We start from the raw sequence: 27,943 nt of genomic DNA on the forward strand, positions 1-27,943 counted from the left end.
TTTCAGAATGCACTGAAGTATATCCTGAACTGAAAGTGAGTGAAATTAGTTGGAGTAAACAATGAAGACACATACACAATTCATTATTTTGATACAGTGGTATTTATACCATATAGCCTAAATGCTAACACATTAGATGTTTAGATAACTTAAACCATTGAAGATAAAAGAATGTAAAATATTATATTGGTGTTAATTATGATTTAAAATGTCAATATTAAGGACCATCAGATTATTTACCTTTTACATCCAGAACTGAATAAAAAATGCTGCAGATTACATCCAGGGATTTGTTATAGAATAAACATTTTTTGTTTTAAGATGATAATTTGGTATTAAGATCTCCATTGTATTGATACTGAATATTAATGTCTACATCGAGAAGAAAAGATGAAGACAGCAAATTTGACAATTACAAAAAAAGAAAAAAAGAAAAAGGAAGGAAAAAAAAGAAAAAGAAGATATTTGATTCCTCCCTTGTGCTTCTGCTAATTTGCAATATTTATAAGCATCCATTTACTCTTTATGATGGGAAAAATATTTCAATCCCTCCTGCAGTTAACTGTTTGTGGAAGATTGTCATTGAGGGGAATTGTCTATGTTTTTGGATTACAGTAAAAATGCAAACAACAAAAGTTTTATGGGAAACTTTCAAAAGAATGCTTCTTAACTTACAAGCTCTTTTTGAAAATAGGTTCCATGAAGCAATAATTATAAATCAACCTAAAGAGGATATTCAGATACAGGCAATAATAAATCAGATTTGTGGTTGGAAATTAATTTATTGCCTACAGAGTTGGAGAAGGAACTTTGTTGGAAAATTATAGGTTTGATGGATAAAACTGAAAGGATTATGAATCCAAGAGATCTAGAGATGACAAAGTAGATCAGTGATGAATTGGACTCTCTTATGGACTTTTTGAAAAACAAATGTGTGGATATATCTACAGCAGAGATTTATGACTTTGGGAAATGAAATGCAATTGCATTAAAAGATCCTAGTAATAATTTTAAGGTAAAATGTTATTATTATGAATCAGACAAGGATATTTGATCCTGGATGGACGAGAGGCAATGACTGTAGTGGATAAGGCTGAAACTGAAGCCGTTGCAAACTTTCTGTGAGTTAAATACAATAATAGATTATTAACAGAGGGTCTTGAAGTTAGTTTTTGCGGTTGCGTTAGAAGCTTATATATTGTAGACCTGTTCTGTAAGTAGGGTTGCCAGGACTGCTTCCAAAAAATAGCGGACAAGCGGGCGGTGTGTGTGTGTGTGTTAAGTAATAAAAAAATTAAAAAAAAAATTACAATTAAATTATATATTTTCTTACAAACAATTTACAGTAGGCCGTCGTATTTGTTCTGTCGGTTTCGTTGTTGGTAATCCATGCAAAAGTAGCTTCCCAGTCTTTGGTGTATTTGCACACTCCTCTCTTTCGTTTTAAAGAATCTCGCCGCTGTCACTCTCATCACTCGACGCCATTTTAGGTCAGTCGACACAAGCTACAATACATTTTAAAAATGTGAACTGTACATAATTTTATATTTTTATTTTAATCTCATCATTAATTTTTTCGGAGAATCGAGTTCAATGGATATTTGATCTTTGTTTCATTGTAACTTATGAAAAAAAAGACAAAACGCGATTCTCCTATCCTTATTCTCTTAGACTGTACAGCTTTAGATTACGTACCATTTCATCATAAAGCTTTTGAATAAAAAAATGTCCACTATTTTGTGAAAAAAAATAGTGAACATAATGTGAAAAAAGCGGACTGTCCGCTCAAATAGTGGACACCTGGCAACTCTATCTGTAAGGGGAAAAACTACTATGCTGAAATATATTTATGCTACATTCAACTAGAAGGGACAATATAGGTGTATTTTTGGAGGTCTTGTTTGGTTTTCTTCTGTTCTTGGGGGATTTTTTTGAGTTTGTATTTTAACTTTTGAATAAAATAAAATTTAAATATTTTATGATATAGAAAATAGCATACTCTCTGCAATCTCTTGTTTGGCTTTCCACTCACCTATTCTCCTCTCCTTCAATCAGCTTCCTGTAGATAAATATTTCAACATCCAGAGCAGGGGTGAAATGTAAAATTTGTTACTACCGCTTCTGTGGGCGTGGCTTGGTGATGGTGGGGTAATGTGACTGGGTGGGCGTGGCCAACCCCCCTTTTTTTTTTTTAACTTTTCAAAGCATTTTTTCTAATGCTTTGAAAAGCCTCTGCCAATCAGGAAACTCAGCTGGGATCGTCAGAGAGGCTTTTTTAAAAATACCTCTCTGCCCATCAGGAAACTCAGCTGGGATCGTCAGAGAGGCATTTAAAAAAATACCTCTCTGCTGATCAGGAAACTCAGCTGGGATCGCCAGAGACTTTTCAAAGCATTTTTTTACCACCTCTTCGGCCCAGAGGTTGCAGAAAAAAATGCTTTGAAAAGCCTCTGACTATTCCAGCTGAGCCGCAGGATCATCAGAGGCTTTTTTTTTTAACTTTTAAAAGCATTTTTTCGTGGGAAGAGGTTGTAGAAAAAATGCTTTTAAAAGTAAAAAAAAAAAAAAGCCTTTGATGATCCTGCGGCTCAGCTGGGTATGGTGGCGGGGGGGGGGGGGGGGCGGCACAGGGATTTTTGCTACCCGTTCTCCGAACCACCCACCGCCATCGCTACCGGATGGGGCGATCCGGTCCGAACCGGGAGCATTTCACCCCTGATCCAGAGCCAACCTGATATTCAGCAGGTCCTGGTACTCCCTCAGCTGACAGGCTATCTCTGCTTTGGCTTTTGTGAGTGCCTCCTCCAATTCAGCAAGCTTTGGTCTTAAGAGCAAATTCTCCATGTTCTTTCACATCCTCAATGGCTGCCTGCATAGTGGCACACTGCAAGAAGAACAGCCAGGATTCAGTTTTAAACAACTTACCACACAGAAAAAAAACTTCAGTTTTGTTATTCCAAATAAAAATATCTGGATTGATTTTTTTTGGCCACTGGCACAGAGAAACAAGATGCAAGCCTATTATTATTAGTATATCCATAACAATAGTCCTGTGAGGTGGATTGGGCTAAAAGAGAGACACTATTTATTTTTCATTGGGGAAGTTTTCCTAGCCTGGTATACCCCAATGTGTTGGATTTAACTTCCATAAATCCAGGCCAGCAGGGCCAGTGGGAGCTGAACCAACTTTGTCTCTCCCCCAAATAGCATGTGGCAGAAAAGAGACACACCTCTCATATCAAAGACCTAAACTGGATTTAATGGCAGAAAATTTCTGAAGCTACCCCCACAGGAAATTAGACCAAGGTTGTCCAATTTTTCTAAACTCAACTACTTATAAATTCAGTACTAGCAGTGGGTACTTAGTAGTTGGGACTGCTTCAATGCTGCCAGACTGCTGTTACTTCAGCTCTGCCAGACTGTTGCTGCAGTCATGAGAAGCTCATTTTTAACATTTCATAAGTTTCCTAGCCGCTCTCACAATCTCTCCCCATCCAACTTCAGCCACTTATCTGTCTCCTGGGAAGGGAAGGGAAGGGAAGGGAAGGGAAGGGAAGGGAAGGGAAGGGAAGGGAAGGGAAGGGAAGGGAAGGGAAGGGAAGGGAGCAGGGGTGAAATGCTCCCGGTTCGGATTGGATCGCCCAATCCGGTAGTGATGGCGGCCGGTGGTTCGGAGAACCGGTAACAAAAATCCCTGCGCCCCTCCCCATGCCCAGCTGAGCCACGCGATCATTAGAGGCTGTTTTTTTAACTTTTAAAAGCATTTTTTCTACAACCTCTTCGGCCGAAAAAATGCTTTTAAAAGTAAAAAAAAAAAAAAAAAAGCCTCTGATGATCGTGCAGCTCAGATGGGATCATCAGAGGTTTTTAAAAGCATTTTTTTTACAACCTCTTCAGCCAAAGAGATTGTAGGAAAAAAAAATGCCTTTAAGAGCCTCTGGTGATCCCAGCTGAGTTGCCTGATCGTCAGAGGCTTCTAAAAGCATTTTTTTCTGCAACCTCTTAAGGCTGTAGAAAAAAAATGCTTTTAAAAGTAAAAAAAAAAAAAGTTGGCCACACCCAGTCACATTAAACCCCCCACCACCAAGCCACGCCCACAGAACTGATAGTAATAAATTTTAGATTTCACCCCTGGAAGGGAGGAAGAAACAGGGAAGAAAGAACCTACTGTGCATCCTTCCTGGTCTAGGCTGCTCCCTATATGCTCCCTCGATCCACATCCCCTCCCCGTTTGTCTTCCCAACCCATATAGTACATTGTCCCTGTTTCACCTCCACCACACTTCTCTGATCCACATGGCACCTCTTGGGCAAATCCACAAACCTTCCCAACCCATGTTGCCCTCCTGACACCTCTCACATAGCCCTACAACCTCCATACATGCTTCTTGACTTGCACTGCTCCCCACATACCCTACCTAACATCACATGGCATCTCTCATGCACCCATACATCCCCCTGACCCATGTTAGCCATCCATGTACCCTCCACAACCCACACTGCATCTTTTGTTCATACCCATACAACCTTCTTGACCCACACCTCCCCTTGCTCCCTCTTCCACATGACAGCAGTCATTTACCTGCTTACTGGCCTCAGACTTGCAACTTCCAGCTGGCTTCCCCACTCACATTCCCCCTGCAAGCTTCCCACAAGCAAAGTAAATGGGGAAGCCAACTGAAATTCTAGGGAGGGAGGGAAAGAAGGAGGAGGGAGGGAAGAAAGGAAGGGTGGAAAGAGGAGAAAGAGGGAAGGAGGAAGGAATAGAAAGGAAGGGAGGAATAGTGACAAGGAAGAAATAAAGAGAAGGAGGAAAGAAAGGGAGGGAGGGAGGGAGGAAGGAAGGAACAGGAAAGAAGGAAGAAAGATGAAGGGAAAGAAGGGAGATTTTCAATGCACCCTGTGAACTTCCCAACTTAATTTAATTTAATTAATTTAATTTAATTAATTCAATTTATATGCTGCCCCTCTCCGAAGATTCAGGAACTTCAACTTCAACTTTATTGATTAGCCCTTGGGCCATATCAAAGTGCAGAGTTCCAGACACAAATTATTACAAAAATCTAATAAAAACAATTTAAAATGGAATCGGATAAAATACAATTTAAGATGTAATTGGAATACAATACGACTTAAAATGAAATTGGAATAAAATACAGTTTAAAATGATAGCTTTGATTAGCGTATAGGCCATATCAAAGCACAAGGTGCAAACACATATCACCAATAAAATCTTATACGATTTAAAATAAAAGTAGGGCTGTGAACTTCCCACAAGGCTAAGGTGACCAGATTTTAACATTGGTAAAGAGGGACATTGTGGGCGTGGCTTATTTTGTGGGCGTGGCTAGCTGGTCATGTGACTGGGTGGGCGTGGCTAGCTGGTCATGTGACCGGGTGGCCATGGCTATGTCTATAGGGTAAGGTGAACAGATTTTAACATTGGTAAGAAGGACACCATTGTGGGCGTGGCTTATTGTGCGGGCGTGGCTTGGAGGCCATGTGACTGGGTGGGCGTGGCTACCTGGTCATGTGACCGGGTGGCCATGGCTATGTGTATAGGGACTACTCAGAGGGCTGAAAAGTCATTTCTGACAGGTCCTCACACTTTTGACTGGTCCTCACACTTATGACCATCCTCACATTTATGCCCGTGCAGCATTCTTAACAACCATGTCACTCATTTCACAACTGCTTCTCTTCAACATGGTGACAAGATAAGGCAAAAATGTAAAATGTGAGGACAGTCGTAAGTTCGAGGACTGGTCAAAAGTGCGAGGACCAGTCAAAAATAACTTTTTCAGCCCTCTGAGTAGTCCATATGCACAAAAGGACTAACCAGAGAGCTGAAAAAAGTCATTTCTGACAGGTCCTCGCACTTTTGACTGGTCCTCACACTTATGACCATCCTCACATTTATGCCCGTGCAGCATTCTTAACAACCATGTCACTCATTTCACAACTGCTTCTCTTCAACATGGTGACAAGATAGGGCAAAAATGTAAAATGTGAGGACAGTCGTAAGTTCGAGGACTGGTCAAAAGTGCGAGGACCAGTCAAAAATAACTTTTTCAGCCCTCTGAGTAGTCCATATGCACAAAAGGACTAACCAGAGGGCTGAAAAAAGTCATTTCTGACAGGTCCTCGCACTTTTGACTGGTCCTCACACTTATGACCATCCTCACATTTATGCCCGTGCAGCATTCTTAACAATCATGTCACTCATTTCACAACTGCTTCTCTTCAACATGGTGACAAGATAGGGCAAAAATGTAAAATGTGAGGACAGTCATAAGTTCGAGGACTGGTCAAAAGTGCGAGGACCAGTCAAAAATAACTTTTTCAGCCCTCTGAGTAGTCCATATGCACAAAAGGACTAACCAGAGAGCTGAAAAAAGTCATTTCTGACAGGTCCTCGCACTTTTGACTGGTCCTCACACTTATGACCATCCTCACATTTATGCCCGTGCAGCATTCTTAACAACCATGTCACTCATTTCACAACTGCTTCTCTTCACCATGATGACAAGATAGGGCAAAAATGTAAAATGTGAGGACAGTCATAAGTTCGAGGACTGGTCAAAAGTGTGAGGACCAGTAAAAAATAACTTTTTCAGCCCTCTGAGTAGTCCATATGCATTAAAGGATTACCGCAATAGAGAGGGATGAAGGAATGGAAATTAGAGTAGGAGTGAGGGTAAGAGAGGGAGGAAGAGAGGAGGAGAAGGAGAAAGAAAGAGGAAGTAGGGAGGAGAAAAAGAGGGTGGGGGGAAGAGAAAGTAAGAAGGAAAGAAAAGAGAGAGGTGGTAGGTTTGAGGAGAAAGATTGCTGTACAATAAAAAAGATGAAAGGGAAGAAAGCCAAACCCAAGCAAATATAAAGATATTAAGATAAAGAATGAATTGTTAAACTTTAAAGAATAAAAGAGAACAAATATGAATAAATAGCAATAATTAGAAACACACATACAAACATACAATGTATTTTCTTTGAACAGAATATTTGGCTGGTTCACAAATTTAAACAGCGTTTAGTCATTTCAATTAAATTTACAATTTCTATATTTCCTTTTTGCCATATTTATTCCTCATCTATTTTTTTAAAAAACCAATATTACCCTTCATCCTCATCTCTAATCTTAATCAAATTCAATTTTTCCCTTCTATTCTATATTATACCCCTTCCCATTGTCATCTATTTTTAAATCCATCCTCACATTGTTTAATTATGTAATTATGTAATACAGTTGTTTAATACAAATTCAACATTTTAATATAAATCAATTAGTTATAAAACTATCTTTTTTGTATATTAATCAATATGAACATGAATATTCCAATTATTTCCATGCAATCCAATTTCTTACAAATCAATTAATTATATTTACCAATAATAATAAACCAAATAATTTCCCCCATATATTCCTCTGAACCACAACTTAACCATTTCTGCTTTCAACACAATATACAATTAATAGTATCTCAATTATTACAATTCCCTAGTTAAATACAGCTTTTTTTTCTTTTGTGTTTTAAAATCTTGAACTCTCCTCCTAAATTTCCCATTGTTTGCAGTTTTTCACCTACCTTTTTTGGGGAAGAAAAATAAAAATAAAAATAAATCTCTCTCTGCCTCATTTTGTCACGTTGCACCAAAGATCCTGGTTTCGGTTTCGGTTTCGGAGCTTAGCTAGGGGGAAAAAAAACTGCTTCAGGAACTCTTTACACTGATTGCCTGTAGGGCGGCCCTTTGAAGCCCCGGGCAAGAGTTTAAACAGTTTTTTTTCCTTCTAGCCATCAACTGGGGCTCAAGAGGCAGAATGAAAAATCGGGACTTTTGAAACGCCGCGGGACGCGGGACAAATTGCTCAAAATCGGGACTGTCCCGCCAAAAGCGGGACGTCTGGTCACCTTACACAAGGCAAGCTAGCAGGAAGTTGGAAGTTGTTCTCACTCCCACTGTTTTTTGGCCTGTCTTCATTCTGTTTTTTTGTTGATGTAAGGAAATGTCTCTGAAACAATAACCCAATGGGATATCTAGTTAACATTATCTAGTTAAAACTATATTCAGCTGAATGGGTAGGGCCAGAAATAACTCACCATAGACTTTGTAGTTGCTGTGGTAACTATGAATTCCTGAGCCACTCCTGATAGGGAAACCTCAGCATGGACCATGGAATTAGTCAGAATAAGCAACCCAGAACATACCGATATCACAGAGAGGCTGTGACCACCCCATGGCCCTGATCCAGCTGAATAATTGGATGGAAAAGGAGCAGCAAGGGTCAAGAAGAAGTACCGGTATTTGGGCCCTCACTGTGCTCCTGAGATTCTCAGGAATGTAATGGGAATTGAATTTCAGAATTTGGCTTGGGTAATACCCACTTTGATATAACACCCTATTTCATGCCATGAAGGAGATAACCCATCCCTAGGTTTGGCAGGAAGAAAATTGATTTCCCTTTTCAACATCTCAGTGCTTGGATTGGCAAAACATTTCATCAGATTCTGGAGTTAGAGACATCAGTGTGCCCTGGATCTCAGCTGCAGGGAATAACTGGAAACATCTCCTATTAATTCATGTTCATCCTCCTCCTCCTCATAGGGATAAGCTACAGTTTTGAGGCTGGAGTGTGAATCCTCTTCATTATTTAGCCTGCGGAAGATCACTGGAGATGTGGTGATAACACTAGGACTTCGTTAGGGGTGGGGCCCAGAATTTTCAGGGCCCCCCTCTTTTTCATGGGGGGGGGGTGTTTAACACATTTCTTTAATTGCACTTTTCAGGAATTCAGGAATAAAAAGTGTGCCAAAAAAAATCAACACAACTAATCCACACAATTATATGTAATTGCCCATGCATGCAAAAGCACATCAATAACAGGGTGTGAGTGAAAGGATAGAAGTTAAGGGCCACAGTGTCCAGTTGCTCCAAAATAAATAATGGAGGAATAGAAAGTTTTGGAAATAATCAGTTTCCCCTTCCAAAGGAAAATTGCTAAAAAAAAATGGCTAAACTCTGCTAAACAAATAATTCCCTCAACAATGTCAGATTAGTTCCTAAGTCTGCATTACTATTAATCTTCTCATTGTTTCTATCACCCATCTCCTCCCACTTATGACTATGACTGTAACCTTGTTGCTGGTATCCTTAAGATTTATATTGACTGTTGATATGACTATCATTAAGTGTTGTACCTTATGATTCTTGACTTATGTATCTTTTCTTTTATGTACTCCGAGAGCGTATGCACCAAAACATATTCCTTGTGTGTCCAATTACACTTGGCCAATAAAGAATTCTATTCTATTCTTAAAAATTAAATTAATAACCCCAATTCTGAGTAAAAATTCATATGAAAATTTCAGAAGCATCTCCACTTGTTAATTTCTTCATTTCTATATTGGATCCTAAATGCGTTGCCTATGTTATTTCCCAATGCCACCATTAGGGGCCTCTGTTCTTCTATGGATGAGATGCACGTGGCATCAGAATAGGACATTTCCATTTTTAATTACTATATAAGGATCATACTGTGTTACACTTTAATTTGCTCTGCAGCAGCGGTCTGTCTGCATATCGTAAGTATTAATTTTATAAGAACACTTCCCAGCTGGTACTTTCTCAACATATAAAAGTAGTGTTCTGAAGTATTTCCCCTCTTATACAATAAAGTGTATAGATTTTACAAAATGGAAAATATATATTATATTGCTCTTGAGTTTCAAGTTTTCTAACACTGATTAATTAACCTCAAGTATTAATAAACTTTACAGGTCCTGGGCATCATGATGACAAGAATGCCGAAACTGCATTAGATTGCAAGATGAAGTTGCTGGAATAATATGAGATTAAAGAAATTTTCTTTGTACAAAATCACCATTTTGGGGTGTGTGTATGTCCTACTGCTGCTACTTAAGACTGTCACAGATGACACACAATTTTAATCTACCTGATGTGAATAGGTAGTGGGGAGTAGCTGGTCATTCAAAGAGCAAATCAGTCATATGCCCAGCGTCACCTGACCCCTAAGAGCCAATAAAGGAAAAGAAGGGTGTTTCTGTTGAGTGGTGGTGGAGATTATGGGTTTGGGGGAATTTAACTGGAGTCCTGTATGAGGGGGTGGCCTCAGGAAAACCTGGACATTGAGTTGTTTAGCTGTAGTAGTTGGAATAGCGTTAAAATTGTATTTTATTTTTTTTAAAAAAAACTGTATTTGGTGTAAAACCTTGTCTTCTTTTGGCATCTTCAATAAAGTTGAGTTTGAGTTACCGTAAATCCTGGAGTTGACTAGTACCTGCCTCAGCTATTGATCCCCTGAAATTTTATTTGGTTTCCCTTTGTTGTACCCAAAATGAGTCCTAGCCTGGCTCCAAAGCCAATAAAGACCACCAGACACAAGGAATGGCATTTTCGGTTTCTTTTATTGGAGTACTCCAGCAAAAGGAGCCAAGGCCCAGAGCGGTGTTTTCCAATTACTTTTAGACAGTTCAAAGCAAGAAAACAAGGAAAAAGGATGGTTACAAAATCTCATTGGTTAAACATACATTATTTGCCTTAATATGAAACATCAAGTGGACAGACCACCTGATGCACCCCTACTTGGCCAGGTACACAACCACACCATCCTTTTAAACACTTATTAATTCCCTTCTGCTCTGCCAGGCACATCTTATCTTTCTGCTCAACCAGGCACATAGCACACATACATCATTTCCTGGGATGTCTCCACTCTCCTCAGGATGGCTCCCTCCTAATTCCAGGACTAATCCCTCACCTTCCTGCAATTTAGCCAGACCCAGAGTGGGATGAGGATTTCAGTCTTCTCTTGGTTCCCCAGAAGGGTGGTGAGGGAGAAAATGGCATATAACAGTGATTGCTAACCTTTTCTGGATTGAGTGTCCAAAACGCGTGCCTGCGAACCCCCAAAATGCAATGCGCGTGCAGCCCCCGCACGTTCCCACCCCTCCACACATGGCCCCCTGCATGTGCCCCACCCCCATGCATGTGCACGCCCTCTGCCCCCGCATATGCGTGCATGGCCCCTGAATGCACCCCACCCCCCCGTGCATATGCAGCAGAGACCCGAAGACCAGCTGGCTGGTGGGAGGCATGCACACATGCGCAGCAGAGCTGAACTGGGGTGAGAGCTCGCATGACATCAGAGAGGGCGCTGCATGCCACCTCTGGCACGCGTGCCATAGTTTCACCATCATGGGCTTATAACAAAGGGGCTGAAGGTGGGGCTGGCAGCAAGGGGGCTTTTCAGGGGTGAAATGCTCCCGGTTCGGACTGGCTCGGGCGAGTAGGTAGCGATGGCAGTGGGCAGTTCGGAGAACCGGTAGCAAAAATCCCTGCCCCCGCCCCCATGCCCAGCTGAGCCGCGCGATCATCAGAGCCTTTTTTTTCTTTTAAATGGCTCTGACGAGCCAAGCTCTGACGATCTCAGCTGAGTTGCCTGCTAATCGGTAGCAAAAATCCCTCCCCTCCCCCCCTCAGTTTGCTTACCTTAGCTGCTGATCGCAACGCCTTGCTGTAATCCCTGCAATCTATTGCATCAGCAAGCAACTGAATCTCCCTGCCTGCAATCAAGCAGGCAGGGAGTTGTGGACTTCAACTCCCAGAATTCCTCAGCCAGCAAAACAAAGCTGGCTGAGGAATTCTGGGAGTTGAAGTCTACAAGTCTTAAAGTTGCCAAGATTGGAGACCCGTTCTATTGGGTAAGTTTTTTCCCCTTTGGGAGCTTTAAAAAAAATAGTTAATTGCAGTTTTTTTTTAGTTGTTCTTTTTTTAGACCTAGCTATTTAAAGTTTAGGAAGTTTTAAATTTAGTTTTTATATAAAAATAAAAATAAAATAAAATAAAATAATATTTGTGCAGCTTTCTGAGATTTAGTGTGTTTCTGTAGTGTTTCACTCTAACTACACAAACACTAAATCTCACAAAGCTGTACGTGGAATTTTGTGTGTGTAAAGTGTGAAAGTTGGTTTTTTGGGCTTTTTGTGGCTGTGTGAGGTTCCTGCTTGTAGCAGGGGCCATTTTGGGTCTAGCACAGCTGCTTTTATATTGTGGGTGAGCCAGTTGTGTTGTGTTGTGTTTTGTAGGTTAAAAAAGGGCAAGTAAGTGACATTGACTTGGCCACACCCACCTGACCAACAAGCCACGCCCTCCCAGTCACCTTACCTGCCCATTAGTTGCCCAGGACCAACAAGCCCTGCCCACTAATTAAGCCACGCCCACAGAACTGATAGCAAAAAAATTTAGATTTCACCCCTGGGGCTTTTCCAGTCATTGTTCTTCCTCAGGTGTGGATTACCACACCTTCTGCCCAAAAACCTTGGCTCATGAACTGCTTACTTGCAGATGCTGACATGAGCCAAGGTTTTTGGGCAGAAGCAGTCAAAATGGCTAATTATCTAGTCAACAGGACATGGAGTAGTGCCATTAACCAAACCCCATACTTCCTGGTCCATGGAAGGAAACCTAGCCTCTCACACCTGAGAATTTTTGGTTCCTATGCCTGGATCCATATTCCCAAGCACCTCAGAAGAAAGGGGGGCAAGGCATCGAGGAGGCTCAGATTTATAGGTTATGCAACCGGCAGCAAGGCCTCTAGATTTGTAGACAAAAATAATCTTATCATTGTCTCAAGATCAGCTTCCTTTAAGGAGGGGTCAAATTGGTCAAGAATTCATTCCAATGAACCTGGTTATTCCCCTATTAGAAATGACACTGAACTACCAGCACCACCTAAAGAGGATGAACCAACATACTCCAAACTACAGACCAGCGAAGATCTGGATGGTGATGAATCCCTACCTGACTCTGACGATTTGGACAAGGAATCCCTGGGTGACTTCACACCTCCCGCCTCACCAAAACGTCCATATCTTCGCAGCGCCTGGGACAGGCGATTGGAAAGATGCATCCGGCAGCTCCAATTCTGACACCGATGCTCCGGATGACAGTGATGATGGTGAGTGGCAATTCCCCATATGGTCAAAACGCTCCAATAAAGGGGTGCCACCCAAAAGGTTGGACATTGGCTGTGTGGCCTCGGTCAACAGCGTTACCATGGCCCCTAAAACATACACAGATGTCCTCCAGCTTCCCGAGGAAGAACAGCGCAGGTGGAGTGTGGCAATGGAGCGAGAAATTGATGGGCATTACGGGATGGGCTGGTTCAACCCCCAAGGGCACCTTTTCCCTCATTACAATGTAATATTACATTATTAGGGGAATTATACAGTTTGCAGCCCTATTTCTGGGCAGAGAAAAATAGCTACCAGTAATTTGGTTGTGACTGACTATTATGTTTGGCTGCAGTTAGCCAGATGTTTAGATTGACTTTGGCATTTTTATCCACCTATCGGGTCCTTCTCAAGGACCTGGGATAGGCAGGTGTTGTTTGACAATGGCGTTAAAGGTATCATTGCCGGATGTAAACTGTTCCAAGTAAAGCTGCCTTTTGCAATTGACTGCTAATGATTTTGTCAATGCCGAGGGTGTTCAAGTGGTGCTCCAGAGGTTTTGGAATTGCAACCAGGACACGATTAATATTGGAACTATCTTTGTTTTCTTTTGTCACAGTCCTTCTATTTACAGGTCTTTATATTGTGTGCGATTCTCTCCAGTTCTTTCTCTTCTCTTCTGCTATCTCCAGGTACAGCAATGTCCACTATTCACTTTTTGTTTTTCTTATCAACAATTGTTGATAGGGGATGGTATGTGGCAGATAGTTGTCTGTTTGAATTATTATTGTCATTATTATTATATTTTCCCTTGCCTTTCTCTCTCTTTCTCTCTCTCTCTAGGCAGTGAATTTATATAATACTATTGGGTATTAGTAATACTAATACTAATACTACAGTGTTGAACTTCAGTGTTTAGTTACTGTGGTCTAGAAAGCAGATTTTTAAGCAGATATCAGCCATGAAATCCTATAATAATATAATAAACAATTCTGCTTTCTGTTTTCCACACAGCAACATATACAAAGGTAAACAGATTATATAATTTATCTTCTTCAAAATCATTGTTGCATGAAATCTTGAAAGTTCCCCCCCATCAGACACTTATGTAACAAATTCAAAATGTCGGGGTGGGGGTGGGGTTTAACTGACATTTTGGGGGGCCCAATTGAAAATATTGGGGGGAACCCATAATATTTATATATTTTAAAATCTTGTTTAATTTGATTACAGTGTTAGAATATACATTTATTCCAATCAAAAAAATCACTAATTTTAGCTTAGGTAACTGCTATAGAATAATTCACAGAATTTGTGAGATACAAATTTTAGCATTAGTCTACACACATACAAAACTTCACCACATAAAGCAAATAATTGCCTAATAAAAATTATGTATCTGTTTTGTTTTGTTTTTTAATTTGATTTATATGCCGCCCTTCTCCGGAGACTCAGGGTGGCTTACAATGCGCTAAGCAATATCCTTCATCCTTTTTGTATATTTATACAAAGTCAGCTTATTGCCCCCACAACTGGGTCCTCAATTTACCTACCTTAGAAAGGATGGAAGGCTGAATAAATATTTTCCTCACTAATTCACAAACAAATAAATTACAATTTTGGTTCATATGTCATAATAAAATCTTGGGCATAGAATCTCAGAGTGACCTTGGACACGTTATTTCCTTTCAGCCTGACATACTAGACAGGGTTGTTGAGTGAAAACATTTTTTTTTGATGGCAGGAGAGTCAGTATTGTTTGGTATATGGTTAAGAGGCTGGCCTAAAAATCAGGAGATTAAAGTCCCACTTTAGGCATAAAAGCCAGCTATGTAATTTTGGGCCAGTCACTCTCTCTCAGGCTAACCCACCTCACAAGGCAGTTGTTGTGGGGAAAAAGAGGTGGAAAAAGGAGTATTGTGTATCTTTACCACCTTGAGTTACTTATAAAGCAATAAAGGTGGGATAAAAGTCTAAGAAATAAATATGCACCTCTGAACTCTTGTATGAAAAGCAGGATATAAATCTAATAAAGAAATCACAATCTAAATCAATTAGATTGAGCCCATTGTCATGAGCAGCAAAGCAGAACCAAGATGGGTTTACAAGCAAGTTGGAGCTCCCCAGTATGGAAGAAGGATTTCTTCAACAGTCTTGCATACTGTTACATTAATTTCTATAGTAAATATCATTTTAATTTTACTACAATTGTAGTACAGTGCAATCTATTTGTTTCTCATAAGAAAAGTTTGAGGGCACATGACAGGTAAACAAAATAAGCATTCATGGACCACAGTTTATTTCATCAGATGCACAAAATGGAATTTTTCTTGAGAAATCTAACATTCAGTGGGGTGGGGGTGGGGAATCCATTGTTGCTCTCCAATAGAATTGCAACTACAGCACCATCTTTATAATACAATCTTAATAAGCCCTTCAGAAATATATTTAATAAAAACAGAGTTATTTCTAAATCAGGGTGGGGGTGGGCAGGTGGAATGGAAATAACTCAAACTACATAGATGCCTAGAAAGTTATCAATAGCTAAATGGCATATTGCAACTGAGAAAAAGTATAGAAAAGGAGAGCTTCAGATTAATATGTAACCTAGCCCTCTCAGAATCCAAAAAGAGAGCAAAACGATTGTAGCAGCATCAGTTTAAATCTTCCACCTGAAAATGATATGAGGCAGGGGCTCATTCAGTTTGTGTCATAAATTAAAATGGTTTCACAGTGTTTCACAGAAATACGTTATGGCTGCTGCAGTTATCCAAGCCTCTTCCTCCTGTATCATATATCTTGTACAGACATTTCAGTTGTTTTATATTCCATAATATAGCAGTCTGTATGACAGAAAGATACGCAAATAGTCTTCACCTAACAAACACAATTGGAACTGGCAACTCTGTCACTTAAGGACACAGCCATTAAGAGAAATATCAACAGACTAAATTGTGCTTTTACTGCTGGCTTTTCCATTGACTCTGTCGGAAGCTGGCTGTGAAGTTTGCAAATAGTAATCACGTGACCACAGGATGTTGCAGCTACTGTAAATGCAGGCCGTTTGCAAAACACCTAAATCTTGATCACATGACCAAAGGAATGCTGTGACGAAGTGCAAGGATCAGTCAGAAATTTACTTTTTCAGCACCATCATAACTTTGAAAGGTTGTCTTAATGACAGAGCTGTCATTAAGCAAAGACACCCCTGAAGAGCAATCTGTAAATCTTAAGTGCCTCTTCTCACAGTTAACAGCTATCAAAGAAGTTTCAAAATAGTGTCATTAATTATATGAAAATAAGAGATCATTTATGGACTAAAAATGCTTCCATATATTTTTCAGATAGGATAATGTTCAGAGAGCAAAAATCACAACCCTAAAACTCACCTGCAATCCAGCGAAAGCTCCTCCTACAACAGCATTTGTGGCTTCCTCACATGTCATTCAGATGTCCTGGAACATTAATATTCCCCATCCTGAGACAACAGAGGCATTATTGGGACTAGATCATTTACAAATTTGTCTTTTATCTGTCCTGAATTACTTAGTGGTGTTACGGTGGCATAAAACCACTTCCCTTTTGTACTTTGATTGCAGGTGAGTTTTAGGAATGACAGCTGGACTATGCCAGTTTGGGGTGTGCATGGGGGGAGGGAGGTTTGTAATAATTTTAAAAAGAGAAATAATTTAAGCAAGGAGAAAATTGGATATACTGTTCTCCCTGTTCTGTTTAGAAAACCACCTTATTTCTCAATTTCTTCTTAAAAACTACTCCCATCTAAACAGGATGAGAGGGAAAAAATACCCTTTTTTAAAAAAATTTGATTTATATGCCGCCCTTCTCCGGAGACTCAGGGCGGCTTACAATGCGTTAAGCAATAGCCTTCATCCTTTTTGTATATTTATACAGTCAGCTTACTGCCCCCACAAACTGGGTCCTCATTTCACCTACCTTAGAAAGAATGGAAGGCTGAGTCAACCTTGAGCCTTGGAGAGATTCGAACCAGCAGTAAATTGCAGGCAGTTGTGTTAATAACAGGGTGCGTAGACCACTGTACTATCAAGGCTCTTTATTCCTAGGTAGTGGAATAAATTCGTTGGAAAAAGTTGAATAATACTGTAGAGATGTTTGCAAAAGTTTATGCAATTTCGTGTGCACCCTTCTAATCCAGCACGCTAGTTTTTTAAATACGGTTAGCGCTTTACAGCAGCAGGCTCTCAGTCGGAGTATGTAGGATGTGATTTTTCTCGTATAAGAAAGCTATTCTAAAACGCAAAAGCCTGGTTAAGTGCAAAGTTCTCGCGGCTGACAAGCAATCCCCTCTGCAGTTGATTTGACAACCAAGTTTCTGTTAAAGCCCCTAATTACTGTACTCACAGCATTCTCTTAAGCGTGCATGCCCTGTTTAATCAAAGTGGAAAAACTAGAGAGCCTTTAATTAAATTTAAATTAAACTTTTAACTAAAACTAAACCGCGCGCATTTAAGAGGCCACGCCCCTCTTTCTTTTTTTTCCTCTTAAAGCGAGTGCGGCCAATCCCCCGCTTCCGCAGGATCCGATTCGGCCAATCAGCGACTACTCCTTCGCTACTCTGAGAAAGATGGCGGCTTTACGAACGGCTTAGTGGAGTATGGGAGACCGGATTCCTCCATGGCAAACAAACGGCGGCAACCGGTGTCGGTAACGGGAACTGAAAAGCTGATCGTAACTAGCCCGGCGAGGCGGAGCAATAGACGAAGAGCTGCTGTTGAGAGTGCTCAACGTGGTGGGAGTCCCTGTAACGAAAACAGAGCGGAGGGTGAGAAGCCTGCGGAGCCCCCCCTGTTTTGTCCTTGCTATTTGCACCTTTCAGCCCAGCTTTGGGCAATGCGGCTTTCTCTGCCTGCCCGTTTCGTTAGCTTCATCCTGAGCAACAGTATAATTTTGCACTGGATCCCGTGGTTTATTCCCAAGGAATGGTAGCGACTTTGGAACGCAGCTCCCACCATCCCCTCCAGCTGGGACTGATGGGAAGTGTTATCAGAAGCATCTGGACGTAACCGGAAGGTTGGCGGATCGGGTACCACATTTAAATCCATAGTCCCTTTCCCCCTCCTTGTTAACGAGTCTTTCCTAATTTATAATACTGGTTTCCCATTATTTCCAGAATCTTTATATTTTTTTTCTACTGGATCTGCAAGTAGGACTTTTAAATAGGGAGTTAAAGGCATTGCACTTAAAGTACTTACGCATTTATTACAACTTTCGAAAAAATAAAGTTCTTATCCTGTGGGTCTGCAAGGATCTCCAATAATATATCTTTGTATGAACTACAAAATGAAGGCTTTTTTTTTTCTTCGGTAACGTCTTCAGGAACATTAAGTCTTGTAGAATCACACAGCTTGATCTGTATCTCCCACTGATTAGCACATCCACTGTAAGGAGGAAAAACACTGTAGCAAAACAGTGCTCTCTGTTTCCAACCTTCAAAGGCAATCCAAAAGGATATTGTGATAAATGGTATCAAAGACCTCTTGAGAGATCAAGCAGCTCCAAGAGAATCGCACTATCCTTGGTTTTGCCAGATGTTATCCATAAATAAGATTAATATTTTGGTGCCATGCCCAGGCCTGAAATGGGTTTAGATAATCCATTTCCTCTAGGACTATCTGCAATTGCACCTTTTTAACACTCCCAAGAAAGGTATGTTTGGAACAGGTTAATCCAGAATTGCTGGATTAAAGAAGGTAGAATGCATAATCTGGTCTTCCAGAGATGCATTTTCCAGTTTCATGAACAAATACTTAGTAGTTGAAGCTTTCACTAATCAGGAGGGATACGGTTCCAGATTGCAAGTGGGGGAAGCTGATGTCACACATAACCCTGTCCCCTGTAACTCAGTTAAAGTAACCAGGCAATCCTTTCTCATCAGAACTTGGTAAGCTGGCATGGAACTCAAAACACTTGGGAGTAATTTTGGTCACCAATTGCCTAGATAATTTGTCACAACTTGCATAGTTTCATTTTACCAAAGCTCATAAAGTGGGTATACATGTCCATTTTGAATAGGTGTTTTGTTTTATATTTTTCCATAGAAAGGTCTTTGTATAAGACGCCAAAGAGAACTCAGGTGAGCAGATCACGGTTGCCTACTTTCAATTCTCCTACAAATGAAATTGACAATCAGCAAGAGATCTTTTGGGATCCTCAATCACCTACAATATATAAACTCGGTAATTATTGTTCATATTTAAAATGTTTTCTAAGTAATTTATCTTTCAAAATGTGTGGTTACAAACCCTAGAACATCCTAACTGTATACACGATGCTGAACTATAGTAACCTGTATCTATTAAAAATAACTCTTCAGGAGAGCCCATTTTTCATTAAAGCATTTCCAAAACAGGGTATAACTGTATACTAATGTCCACGCTATTGTCTAGGACGGGGGTCAGCAACCCGTGACTCTGGAGCCACATGTGGCTCTTTCATCACTCTGCTGCACCTCCCTGTTGCTGGTCAGCTCCACAATTGATAGCGCTTTCGGTTAGGACAGGTAGAGGAAAAAGGATGCCGTGCTAGGAGGAGACTCTATGGTGGGGGAACTGGACTTCCGGTCAGCTCCAGAATTGAACAGGGGCTTCTGGTGCTTTGTGGCTCTTTTGAGTGTTTAAGGTTGCTGACCCCTGGTCTAGGAGCAGGCTGTCAAAAAATAAATCTGCAATTAAATATGCTTGTGTAGCCTTTTAAAGACTTAACTGCTTTACTGTTGGGCTCCCATCTTCCAGTATGAAGTTGGCCAACTTAGTGGGGGAACCTTATTACAAAGCATTCTTCCCAGCTTGACCTGCCAGGAGCTGAGCTTGTTAAGTTTACCAAATAGAAACAGGCCTTGCTTTCCTTTCGGATTTTTACTGTCCTTTTGCTGTTTTGTGTTTGTCCTTTCTCTAATGGGTTTGTAGTGCTAAATGGGAGTTTTGTGCTAATTTAAGTTTTATAGCTGCCCACCTGACAGTGGGCAGCTAGATAATTGGTAGTACACACAATTAAAATAAAAACCAAAACAATTATGTGTGTTGATTTGTTCAATGACCCATTGTTTTGTTTCCTCGGCCCCTCACGTTTTTATCAGAAGTTCTCTTCAACACCAAAGTTCAAAGACATCAATATTCTTTCTATCCTACTTTTTCAAACTTTCCTTCTTTAGAGTTTCACAGGGAATACCATTGCATGCACTATTTTGATCTTTGCAGGCATAAACACATCATGCATCTAGACATCTTTTCCAAGGCTTTTGTGGCTATTCTACCTTGTGCTAGTGTGTAGCATATTTCTTGAGTGCTTGGTCTTTTATTGTTGTCTATTGATCCTAAAAGATAGAAAGTATCTGTTATTGTGATGTCTTCATTGTAAGTTCTGATTGTTGTAGCTGTTGTCCTTAGTGTGGTTATTTTTAATATTTAATTTTTGTCCTATTTTTGTCATTCTCCTTTAGTTTAATATATTTCTTCATTGGGAAACAGTGTGCTTGCACATTAGCCAATCTTGGCCTGCTTTTAAGGTAGAAGAGCTCTCTTATACCAATTTCTTCTTCTTTTAGGTAACAGTCAAAAGAAACTGACAATTGGTGGACATACAGTTGAGATCTCAGAGATTGTTAATCGAATTGCTCCTCAGGTAATGAGTTTTCTAGGATACAGCTCTATAAATTCGGCATGTTTTACTTTCTTTTACATGAATTTGGGTCTGATTAGAGCAGTCTATATGTCCAGTAAAAAATAAACAACCTACTTTGAGAGAAAAAAAATTATTTAGATCAATCCTAAAGGTGTTTTTTCAAAACTCTTTCAAGTGTAGATGGACTGCTGAATCTTATCCTAATGGGTTTGTTTTCTATGTTGTGCCATACTTTCTTTCAATCCATCTTTCAGTCCATCTGCATTTGAAAGACAAAGGTCACTCTTGAAGACAGCAAAGTCCACATTCTGGACAGAGAGACCACTGGTTTGAAAGAGGGATAAAAGAGGCCGTCTGTGTTAAAATTGAACATATTGAAAGGGAGGGATACGAGACCACCTATCTCCTGTTTATAACACAGTCCTTTCAGCAGTTCCAAGAAGGTTCCACACCCATTTGCACGGTGATTCAGATCGCCCTGAGGACACAAATAAACCACCAAGTGGTCTTAGCTACTCTCAGAGAGCTAATGACTGACAACCACATGACTGCAAGGAATACAAATCCTTCCATTCCCCACCATTCAGTGAGAACTGAATAAGCTGCTTGGATGAAGCAAAATGTCTTCAAGAAAAAACAAACTCTAGTTGCCTTTTTAAAAAGCACTTTTGGGAAAACCATGGCCTGGATGACTTAAGAATCTCCATAGATATTTAGACCAGTGTTTGTTAAATTGTTTGACCAAATTACCTTTTTTCACAGACTCAAATGTCATTCACGCAAATCTTTTTTTTTTTTTACACAAGCTTCTCAGCAGCGGAAGTCCCAAATTGGATTCTTGACTCACAAACAAGCAATTATAAATTGCTTCCTTTACCCAAGGATATGCTTAAACTACTGATTTAGATTATCAGATAACATTCACATCCTGATCCTCCTGAATGTGAGGTTTTTGGCTTTACCTTAAGACAGTGTTTCCCAAACTTGGCTATTTTAAGATGCATGGACTTCAATTCCCAGAATTCCCCAACCAGTATGCCTGGTTGAGGAATTCTGGGAGTTGAAGTCCATACATCTTCAAAGGGTCAAGTTTGGGAAACACTGCCTTAAGATGACAATCCTTAGAAAAAACATCATTTGAATACATCGGAACTTAATTTTCATTATATGAATACAGAAAATAGGCCATACGCATTTAGGTTAGTAGTACAAATGTGCTTGCCATGTTCCTCTTCTCCCAGTTTGTGCTAACATTAAAAAATAGAATGCTGGTTAGCTGATGCTATTCCAGCTTGGCAGTGGACTTTCCATGCTGCTATGGACCTTAGCAGTGTCCCAGTCCTGCCTATTTTGACATTCCGCATTCAGCAACCACTGAATTATGGGATGTGGAAATGTAAGGGGGCTTTTTGGAACTCTGGTTGGAGGATTGTTTCTGCCATAGGACTAGATAGCTGTGACTGATAGAACCATTTTTAACTTTTTTATGTTATGAGAGGAGAGGTGAGCACCCCAGTTTATACTTTCTTTTGCCTAACTGTCCATCATTGTGGGAAACACTGTGGTCTCTGAAGGCCCAAGAAGTTTTTTTAGGAGACTTTTTGGCTGCCTGTGTCTGCTATTTTATAGTTGCCCGTTGAGTATGGGCAACTAGGAAATAACAGTTGGGGAGCTCTGTTCCTCATTGATCTCGGAGAAAAGAAACAGACTGTGCCCCTTCTGCAAAGGTAGTGAAATCATTCCCTACTGCAGGGGTGTCAAACTTTATTTCATTGAGGGCTGCATCACGGTTGTATTTGACCTTGGGGGCTGGGGTGGGCGTGGTCAGCTCGACATCACTTGTGTCGGTGGCACCTGTGGTGGCCCGAGCGCTCTGCCAGCAAAAACGGGCTCCCGATCTCCATTTTCGTCTGGGACGGCCTCCTGCAGCCCTCTGCCAGCGAAAACTGAGCTGCTGGCCAGTCCTTTGCTGTTTCCAGGGTGGCCCCGCAGGCTAGATCTAAGCACCCCATGGGGCCACATCCAGCCCACGGGCCTTGTGTTTGATACCCCTACCCTACTGCCTTTGGGATCAAGGATTGCTGGCTTGGAGGAGATGAAGCGGAAGGATGGAAGATTTCTTTTCCTTTTTCCCAGTGACTTATGGGTTATTTTCTATCTGACGGATAAGGCAAACGCTCTCCCCCTCATATCCCATTACTTCTTTAATCACCTGGGCCCCTGAAAGGTGACTCTGGACCCCAGGAAAGCTAGCCAGCTGGAAAGAACACATTGGCTTCTATCTGGAGAGGTTCAAGAGATGGAAATATGTTCAGTCTGTATGCGTGACATTGAGAAGATACTTCTCCTTGGATCTTCATTTTTATAGCCGGAGTTGATTGCTCGTTCAGTTGTTTAGGTGCAGTGGGAAGAGATATCTCCTTGGACACAAAGCACAAGTTTCCTGGGCACTGGCTTACCCCATGGCTCTCTTTCCCCCAGGCCTTTAAATAGGTTGAAGTGAGAGCCAATGGAGGAGGAAAATCATGAAGTGGTCCTTCAAAATGATTCCTCTTTCTAAGACAAGAATGCCTGTAAGACCTGTGTCCCCAAAGGGATCCAGTTCCAGTCCATCACTGTTGGAATCAGGCTAACCCAAGATTTCCCATGTCAGACTTGGTGGCAAGTATTTCTATCCCAGATGGAACAAGATCATCCTCCAAAAAATAGCTGAAGTTTTGTTCTCTATATAGAAATCTGCCTGTACTTGGTTATCATCCAATTTTTTTTTTCATTGTCCAACCTATATAATATAAGTGTTAATTCCATGTAATTGTATTAAAACTAATCACTCAGCTACTTTGAGATTAGGTTTGACAGAAAATCAGGATATAAATGTCTGAAAATAGCAGTGTTCACAACAGGACATGATGATGCCACAATAATTATACATTGCAAAGATTTGCAAAAGTGCCATGATTATGTATCCTAATATCTGTTACAAATATGTAAAATGCAGCATATATGTTGTAATGTCATCAAGCATATTTGCCATTTGCCCTCCTGAGAGCAATCTCACTATTGGAAAATTCAGAAGTACTTTTAGAATTCATAACACTGAGGTAAATTTGATAGATACTGTATGTCCATTTAGTCAAATTGATAATGTTTATTCTTACTATTTAGGATGAAAAACCTGCCTGTTATGAAGGATCTTTTCTTGGGCTATGGATTGGTGAAGATGCAATTCCTTGTACTCCTGGAGTAACAAAAGCACGATCTAGAACAAAAATAAATACTGCTGGATGTTCCAGGTATGTTGGAAAACTTGCTATTTGGTTTTTGGAATCATCACAAAACTTCTGTGTAGGAAAACCAGAGAACAGTTTGATGTAGTGGTAAAGGTGTTGAAAAATGATGAACTATTTTTAAAAAAGTTAATTTTTTGTAAGAGTTGAATCTTATTGTGATACGATTGATCCATCTTCCAATAATTATATAATGAGCCATTTCCAAATACTTCATGTTGGTAATTTTTTTTTCCATTGCTTGTTCATGTAGAGATCATCAATTAAAACATGGAGAAGAGCTTATGAAATTAGCAAAGCAGTTTGATAAAAATCTGATTGATGCAGTCCAAGAACAAAACATTTTGCAGCCAAATTCTATCCATGTTTCATCAACAGCAAAACCATCAACTGACCATCATATCCAGGTCCAGAGGGAAGATCAGTGGCAATTGCTGAATGAACATCCTGCACTTAATTCTACTTCGTCCCATGGGAGACTTAAGGATAATGCTGGGACAGCTAAGAGTCTTAAGAGCAGTAGTCAAAAATCCATAGATCTAGATGCTGAAGGGGCACTAAATGAGCTTTTTGATTGTTCTACCCAAAAGTGTAGTGGCCGATTGAGCCAAGGTGTGTTAAACTGTTCCTTGATCCCTGTTGTGCAGGATAAGGGTACTTTGCTGGAGGCAGAACAGCCTTCGGTTAGTGATGAACCTCAAGGGCAAAGTGCCATGCATCTTAAACAGCATTCAAAATTCCTTCTAACTGAAAAAGCTAGAACAACTTCTGTACAAACATTTTCAGGTGCAGAGCTTTCTAATAATAATCCTGACAATACTTTCAGTGACGACAACTATGACTGGGATGCTGATTTGTTACCTGATGATTCACTTCTCATGCAAATTGTTCAGGAGCCCGAATTAATGAAGAGTGCAGAAGATGCAATAAAGAGCACAGAAGATGCTCGTATTTCTGAGGAAAAGGGAGAATCAAAAAAATGGACTATAAATCCCAAGAAGCCATCTATTGCCCAGGCTGGAGTTTATAATGCTTCCAATACCATACCAGTATCGTGTGTTTCTATGTCAAACCAAAACATTCGGACAGAAAAAGCCAAGATTATTCCTTTTCATGAAGATAGCTCATTAAAAACCAACAAGGTGGATTCATCTTCTAAAATTAGGCAAAACAGCACTCTGGACTATAATTTTACTTCAGTGAAATCTGAAAATAGGAATGTGCCTCATGGCCCTTCCCATCTTAAAAGTGGTACAAATACAAGTTCTGAAAAAAGATCTTCAATTTCATTTTCCGATCTTGCTACACTATCGACTGGGAAATTCAAAAGCCACGTGCATGGCACAAGCTACAAGGCCTCAGTTGTTTCTGCCAATAAAAACTATCATGATCTAAAGACGGCAGCTAACCGGGGAAACTCTGATTGTCCACCACAGACATCCGTGGCAAAGAAAGGCATGTTTTCATTCGATGATTGGGGTGATCCCAAGTTTTCAGACGAAGTTCTAGAATTGTTTTGTGAATCTAATACCTCTTGGGGCACCCATTGTGATGATGATGATGACTTGCTTTATCAAGTTTGTGATGATGTAGAAAGGAAAACACAGAGCCAAATGGGTATGAAGGAAACCGGAAAAGCTAAATCAATGGCAAAGAGTACTTCCAATTTGGTGCAAAGCCTTTGTCAGCCAGGGCCCAGTCAAAGGCTTCCCATTTGCCTGCAGACGGAGAAGAATCGTGCAGGCAGAAAGACCTTTTCATTGGATCTGCCCATTGCAGTAAGGAAGAATGAAAATTCTGCAAATATGTCTACAGTGTTTGAAGGCAGCTTTGCATCTGGAACTGGCATAGCTACTATGTCCGGTGTGCAGATAAATATTAATAATAGGCAATGGCAGAATGGCCATGATGTGGGCAAAATAAAAACTAACTGCAATCAGTTATCTTCTGAAAAATCCAAATATATGTTCAAAAAGACCAGTAGTTCTCAAGCCCTTATTTTGGACCATAAAAATGTGAATGTAGGCAGTCCTTCTGGAACTAACAAGGGCCTGTGGGAAAGCAAGAATGCACCAAATATTCCATTTCAGAAAGTCATGAATGGCAAGCCAGTTGTTAAGAGCATTGATTTTGCACCATCAGAGAAAGGTAGGTGTTGCTGGATTCTTCTCAAAATAACACAGTTCTTATAGGTAAGCTGGTAAGCCCTCTTCTTTCATGGAATCCTCTGGGGAATCCCTGGATCTTTATAGAATGCACACTGGCACTGCAGCATTAGTTAAACCTGAAGTTCTGTCATAGATAAGGTACTATATCTGAATAGAGGCATTGTTAGAAGAGATTATGGATGCTTTTCATCCAATTATGAATTTCTATTGATCAGTTAGACTCCCTGAGGCACCCACTACTGGGGCATGAATACAGTGATTTCTTAACAAAGGCACTTAGGTATCATTTGGGTTTTATATTGTAAAATAAAACCTCTGACAAAATGCAGAAATTCCATAGGAGAACAATGTGGGTTCAAGTTTATTTGTGCTATTATAAGCTAGTTCCTCCCTACAGTCTCTTTGTTTTCTCCATGGTGTATTTTTTATGATTCATCTGCCTGGCATTAATGCTTTCTGTTCTGATCTTTTGATGTAGCTAGAGCTAATTTCATTCTGCCTTTTTTAATCATTCCAGGATGATATCAATTATTTAACAAAATTGCCAAAATCCATGTTTACAAATGAAACCATGCAAGTGATACTTACAATTAATAGTTGAATTTTTAATAATTGTTCTTCCTACTAAATTGGTTCTTGAAGAGGGCAAGATTTTAAACTGTCCTTGATACAAGTGACCCCCACTCCCCTTTTACTTGGTAGACATTTTTGCAAGAATTAGAGGGCAAGAGTTATTCTGATACATTATTAATAAAGTTCTTACTCCTGATCAGTAGAAACATAAGGTACTGGGTAAATGTGGCTACATCAGACCGTTTGCCTTCTCTTTGCAGAATATAAAAGTAGGAGGTGTTCTCAAGAAGAAATTGCACGGAAAAAGCAAGAAGCTCTTGAGCGAAGAAAGTGTAAAATGGAAACATTGTTCAAAACTGCTGCACCTACCTGAGTACTTTTCAGTACAGAAGAATTAATGGCAGGTGGGCAGTGGAGTCATTGTCACTAAAATATATGTCTATATTGAAGAGTACTGCCAATTCCTTCACCTACTGCTGTCTTTATTCTTCTACATAATGGCAGTATTAATTGCTTTTTAATTTCCTTCCTTCGCTCCTTTTTGAAAACACTATTGCTTACAACTGTTTTTTTTTTAAAAAATAAATTATTTATTTGGACTTGGGATATTAGATCTATTGAACTGATATCCATTCTTTTGTAATTAAATCATGCAGTTGGCATTTGTTATTCCCCATGAAGCATAATGTGTCAGTTCTTACTCTGGAATGTTTGAGAAGACCAATATCTGGTTTAATTATATATTGGCTATTTAGTCCATGTCCCATGAAAGATTAATCTTTAAATTTTGTAACGAACATTTTGTTTATACTGAGGTCATAAATGACAACATTCCAAGCTTTAAAATGCGTACCAGTAATGTAAACGTTTAATAGTGAGCCTTGAACGTAACTCACAGCTTGGTTCCATTTTAATTTTATTTTATCACTACATTATAAAGGACTGATTCTGTAGTAAAAGCATGTGAAAGTTTTCTATCATTTATTTATCATTGTAAATTACATACATGCTGTAAATTGTGATTAAACTGATAGCAATTCTCTGATTACTCTCTTCTCTAATATGTCATTAAAACCTAATCAGCGTAGTATTCTTGTCTCTTCACAGAAGTGAAAGTGATCTTCTCTCTGTTGGAAGTATGTATCTGTGTGTTGGTGACTTCCTAAGCTGTTCTTTTCTGATTCCATTCTGTAGCTCAACATAATAAACAGGGAGATGATAGCTGGTCGCTAGTTATGGGCCTACTCATATTCAGTACAGTGGTTGGATTCTACCAGTTCGGACCG

The 27,943-nt window shown here is 40.0% G+C and overlaps 1 protein-coding gene and 1 long non-coding RNA gene across 2 annotated transcripts; one reads left to right on the plus strand and one right to left on the minus strand.

Annotated features, from left to right (window-relative positions):
• Positions 1 to 1,306: 1,306 nt before the first annotated feature.
• LOC148115340 (uncharacterized) lies at positions 1,307 to 17,569 on the minus strand. Its single transcript, XR_015732427.1, has 4 exons — positions 16,925 to 17,569; positions 16,360 to 16,448; positions 2,732 to 2,884; positions 1,307 to 1,505 (listed from the first exon to the last, which is right to left on the minus strand). It is a non-coding gene; the product is annotated as an uncharacterized LOC148115340 (long non-coding RNA).
• ETAA1 (ETAA1 activator of ATR kinase) lies at positions 17,503 to 27,702 on the plus strand. Its single transcript, XM_034412246.3, has 6 exons — positions 17,503 to 17,771; positions 19,048 to 19,185; positions 20,553 to 20,629; positions 23,795 to 23,922; positions 24,170 to 26,064; positions 26,918 to 27,702. Exons 1-6 carry the CDS (start codon positions 17,624 to 17,626, stop codon positions 27,028 to 27,030), a joined length of 2,499 nt encoding a protein of 832 aa, XP_034268137.2. The 5' UTR covers positions 17,503 to 17,623; the 3' UTR covers positions 27,031 to 27,702.
• The last annotated feature ends 241 nt before the right edge of the window (positions 27,703 to 27,943 follow it).

Source organism: Pantherophis guttatus, chromosome 2 (genome assembly GCF_059756535.1).
Source record: "Pantherophis guttatus breed Tessera chromosome 2, ASM5975653v1, whole genome shotgun sequence".
Taxonomy (NCBI): Eukaryota; Metazoa; Chordata; class Lepidosauria; order Squamata; family Colubridae; genus Pantherophis; species Pantherophis guttatus.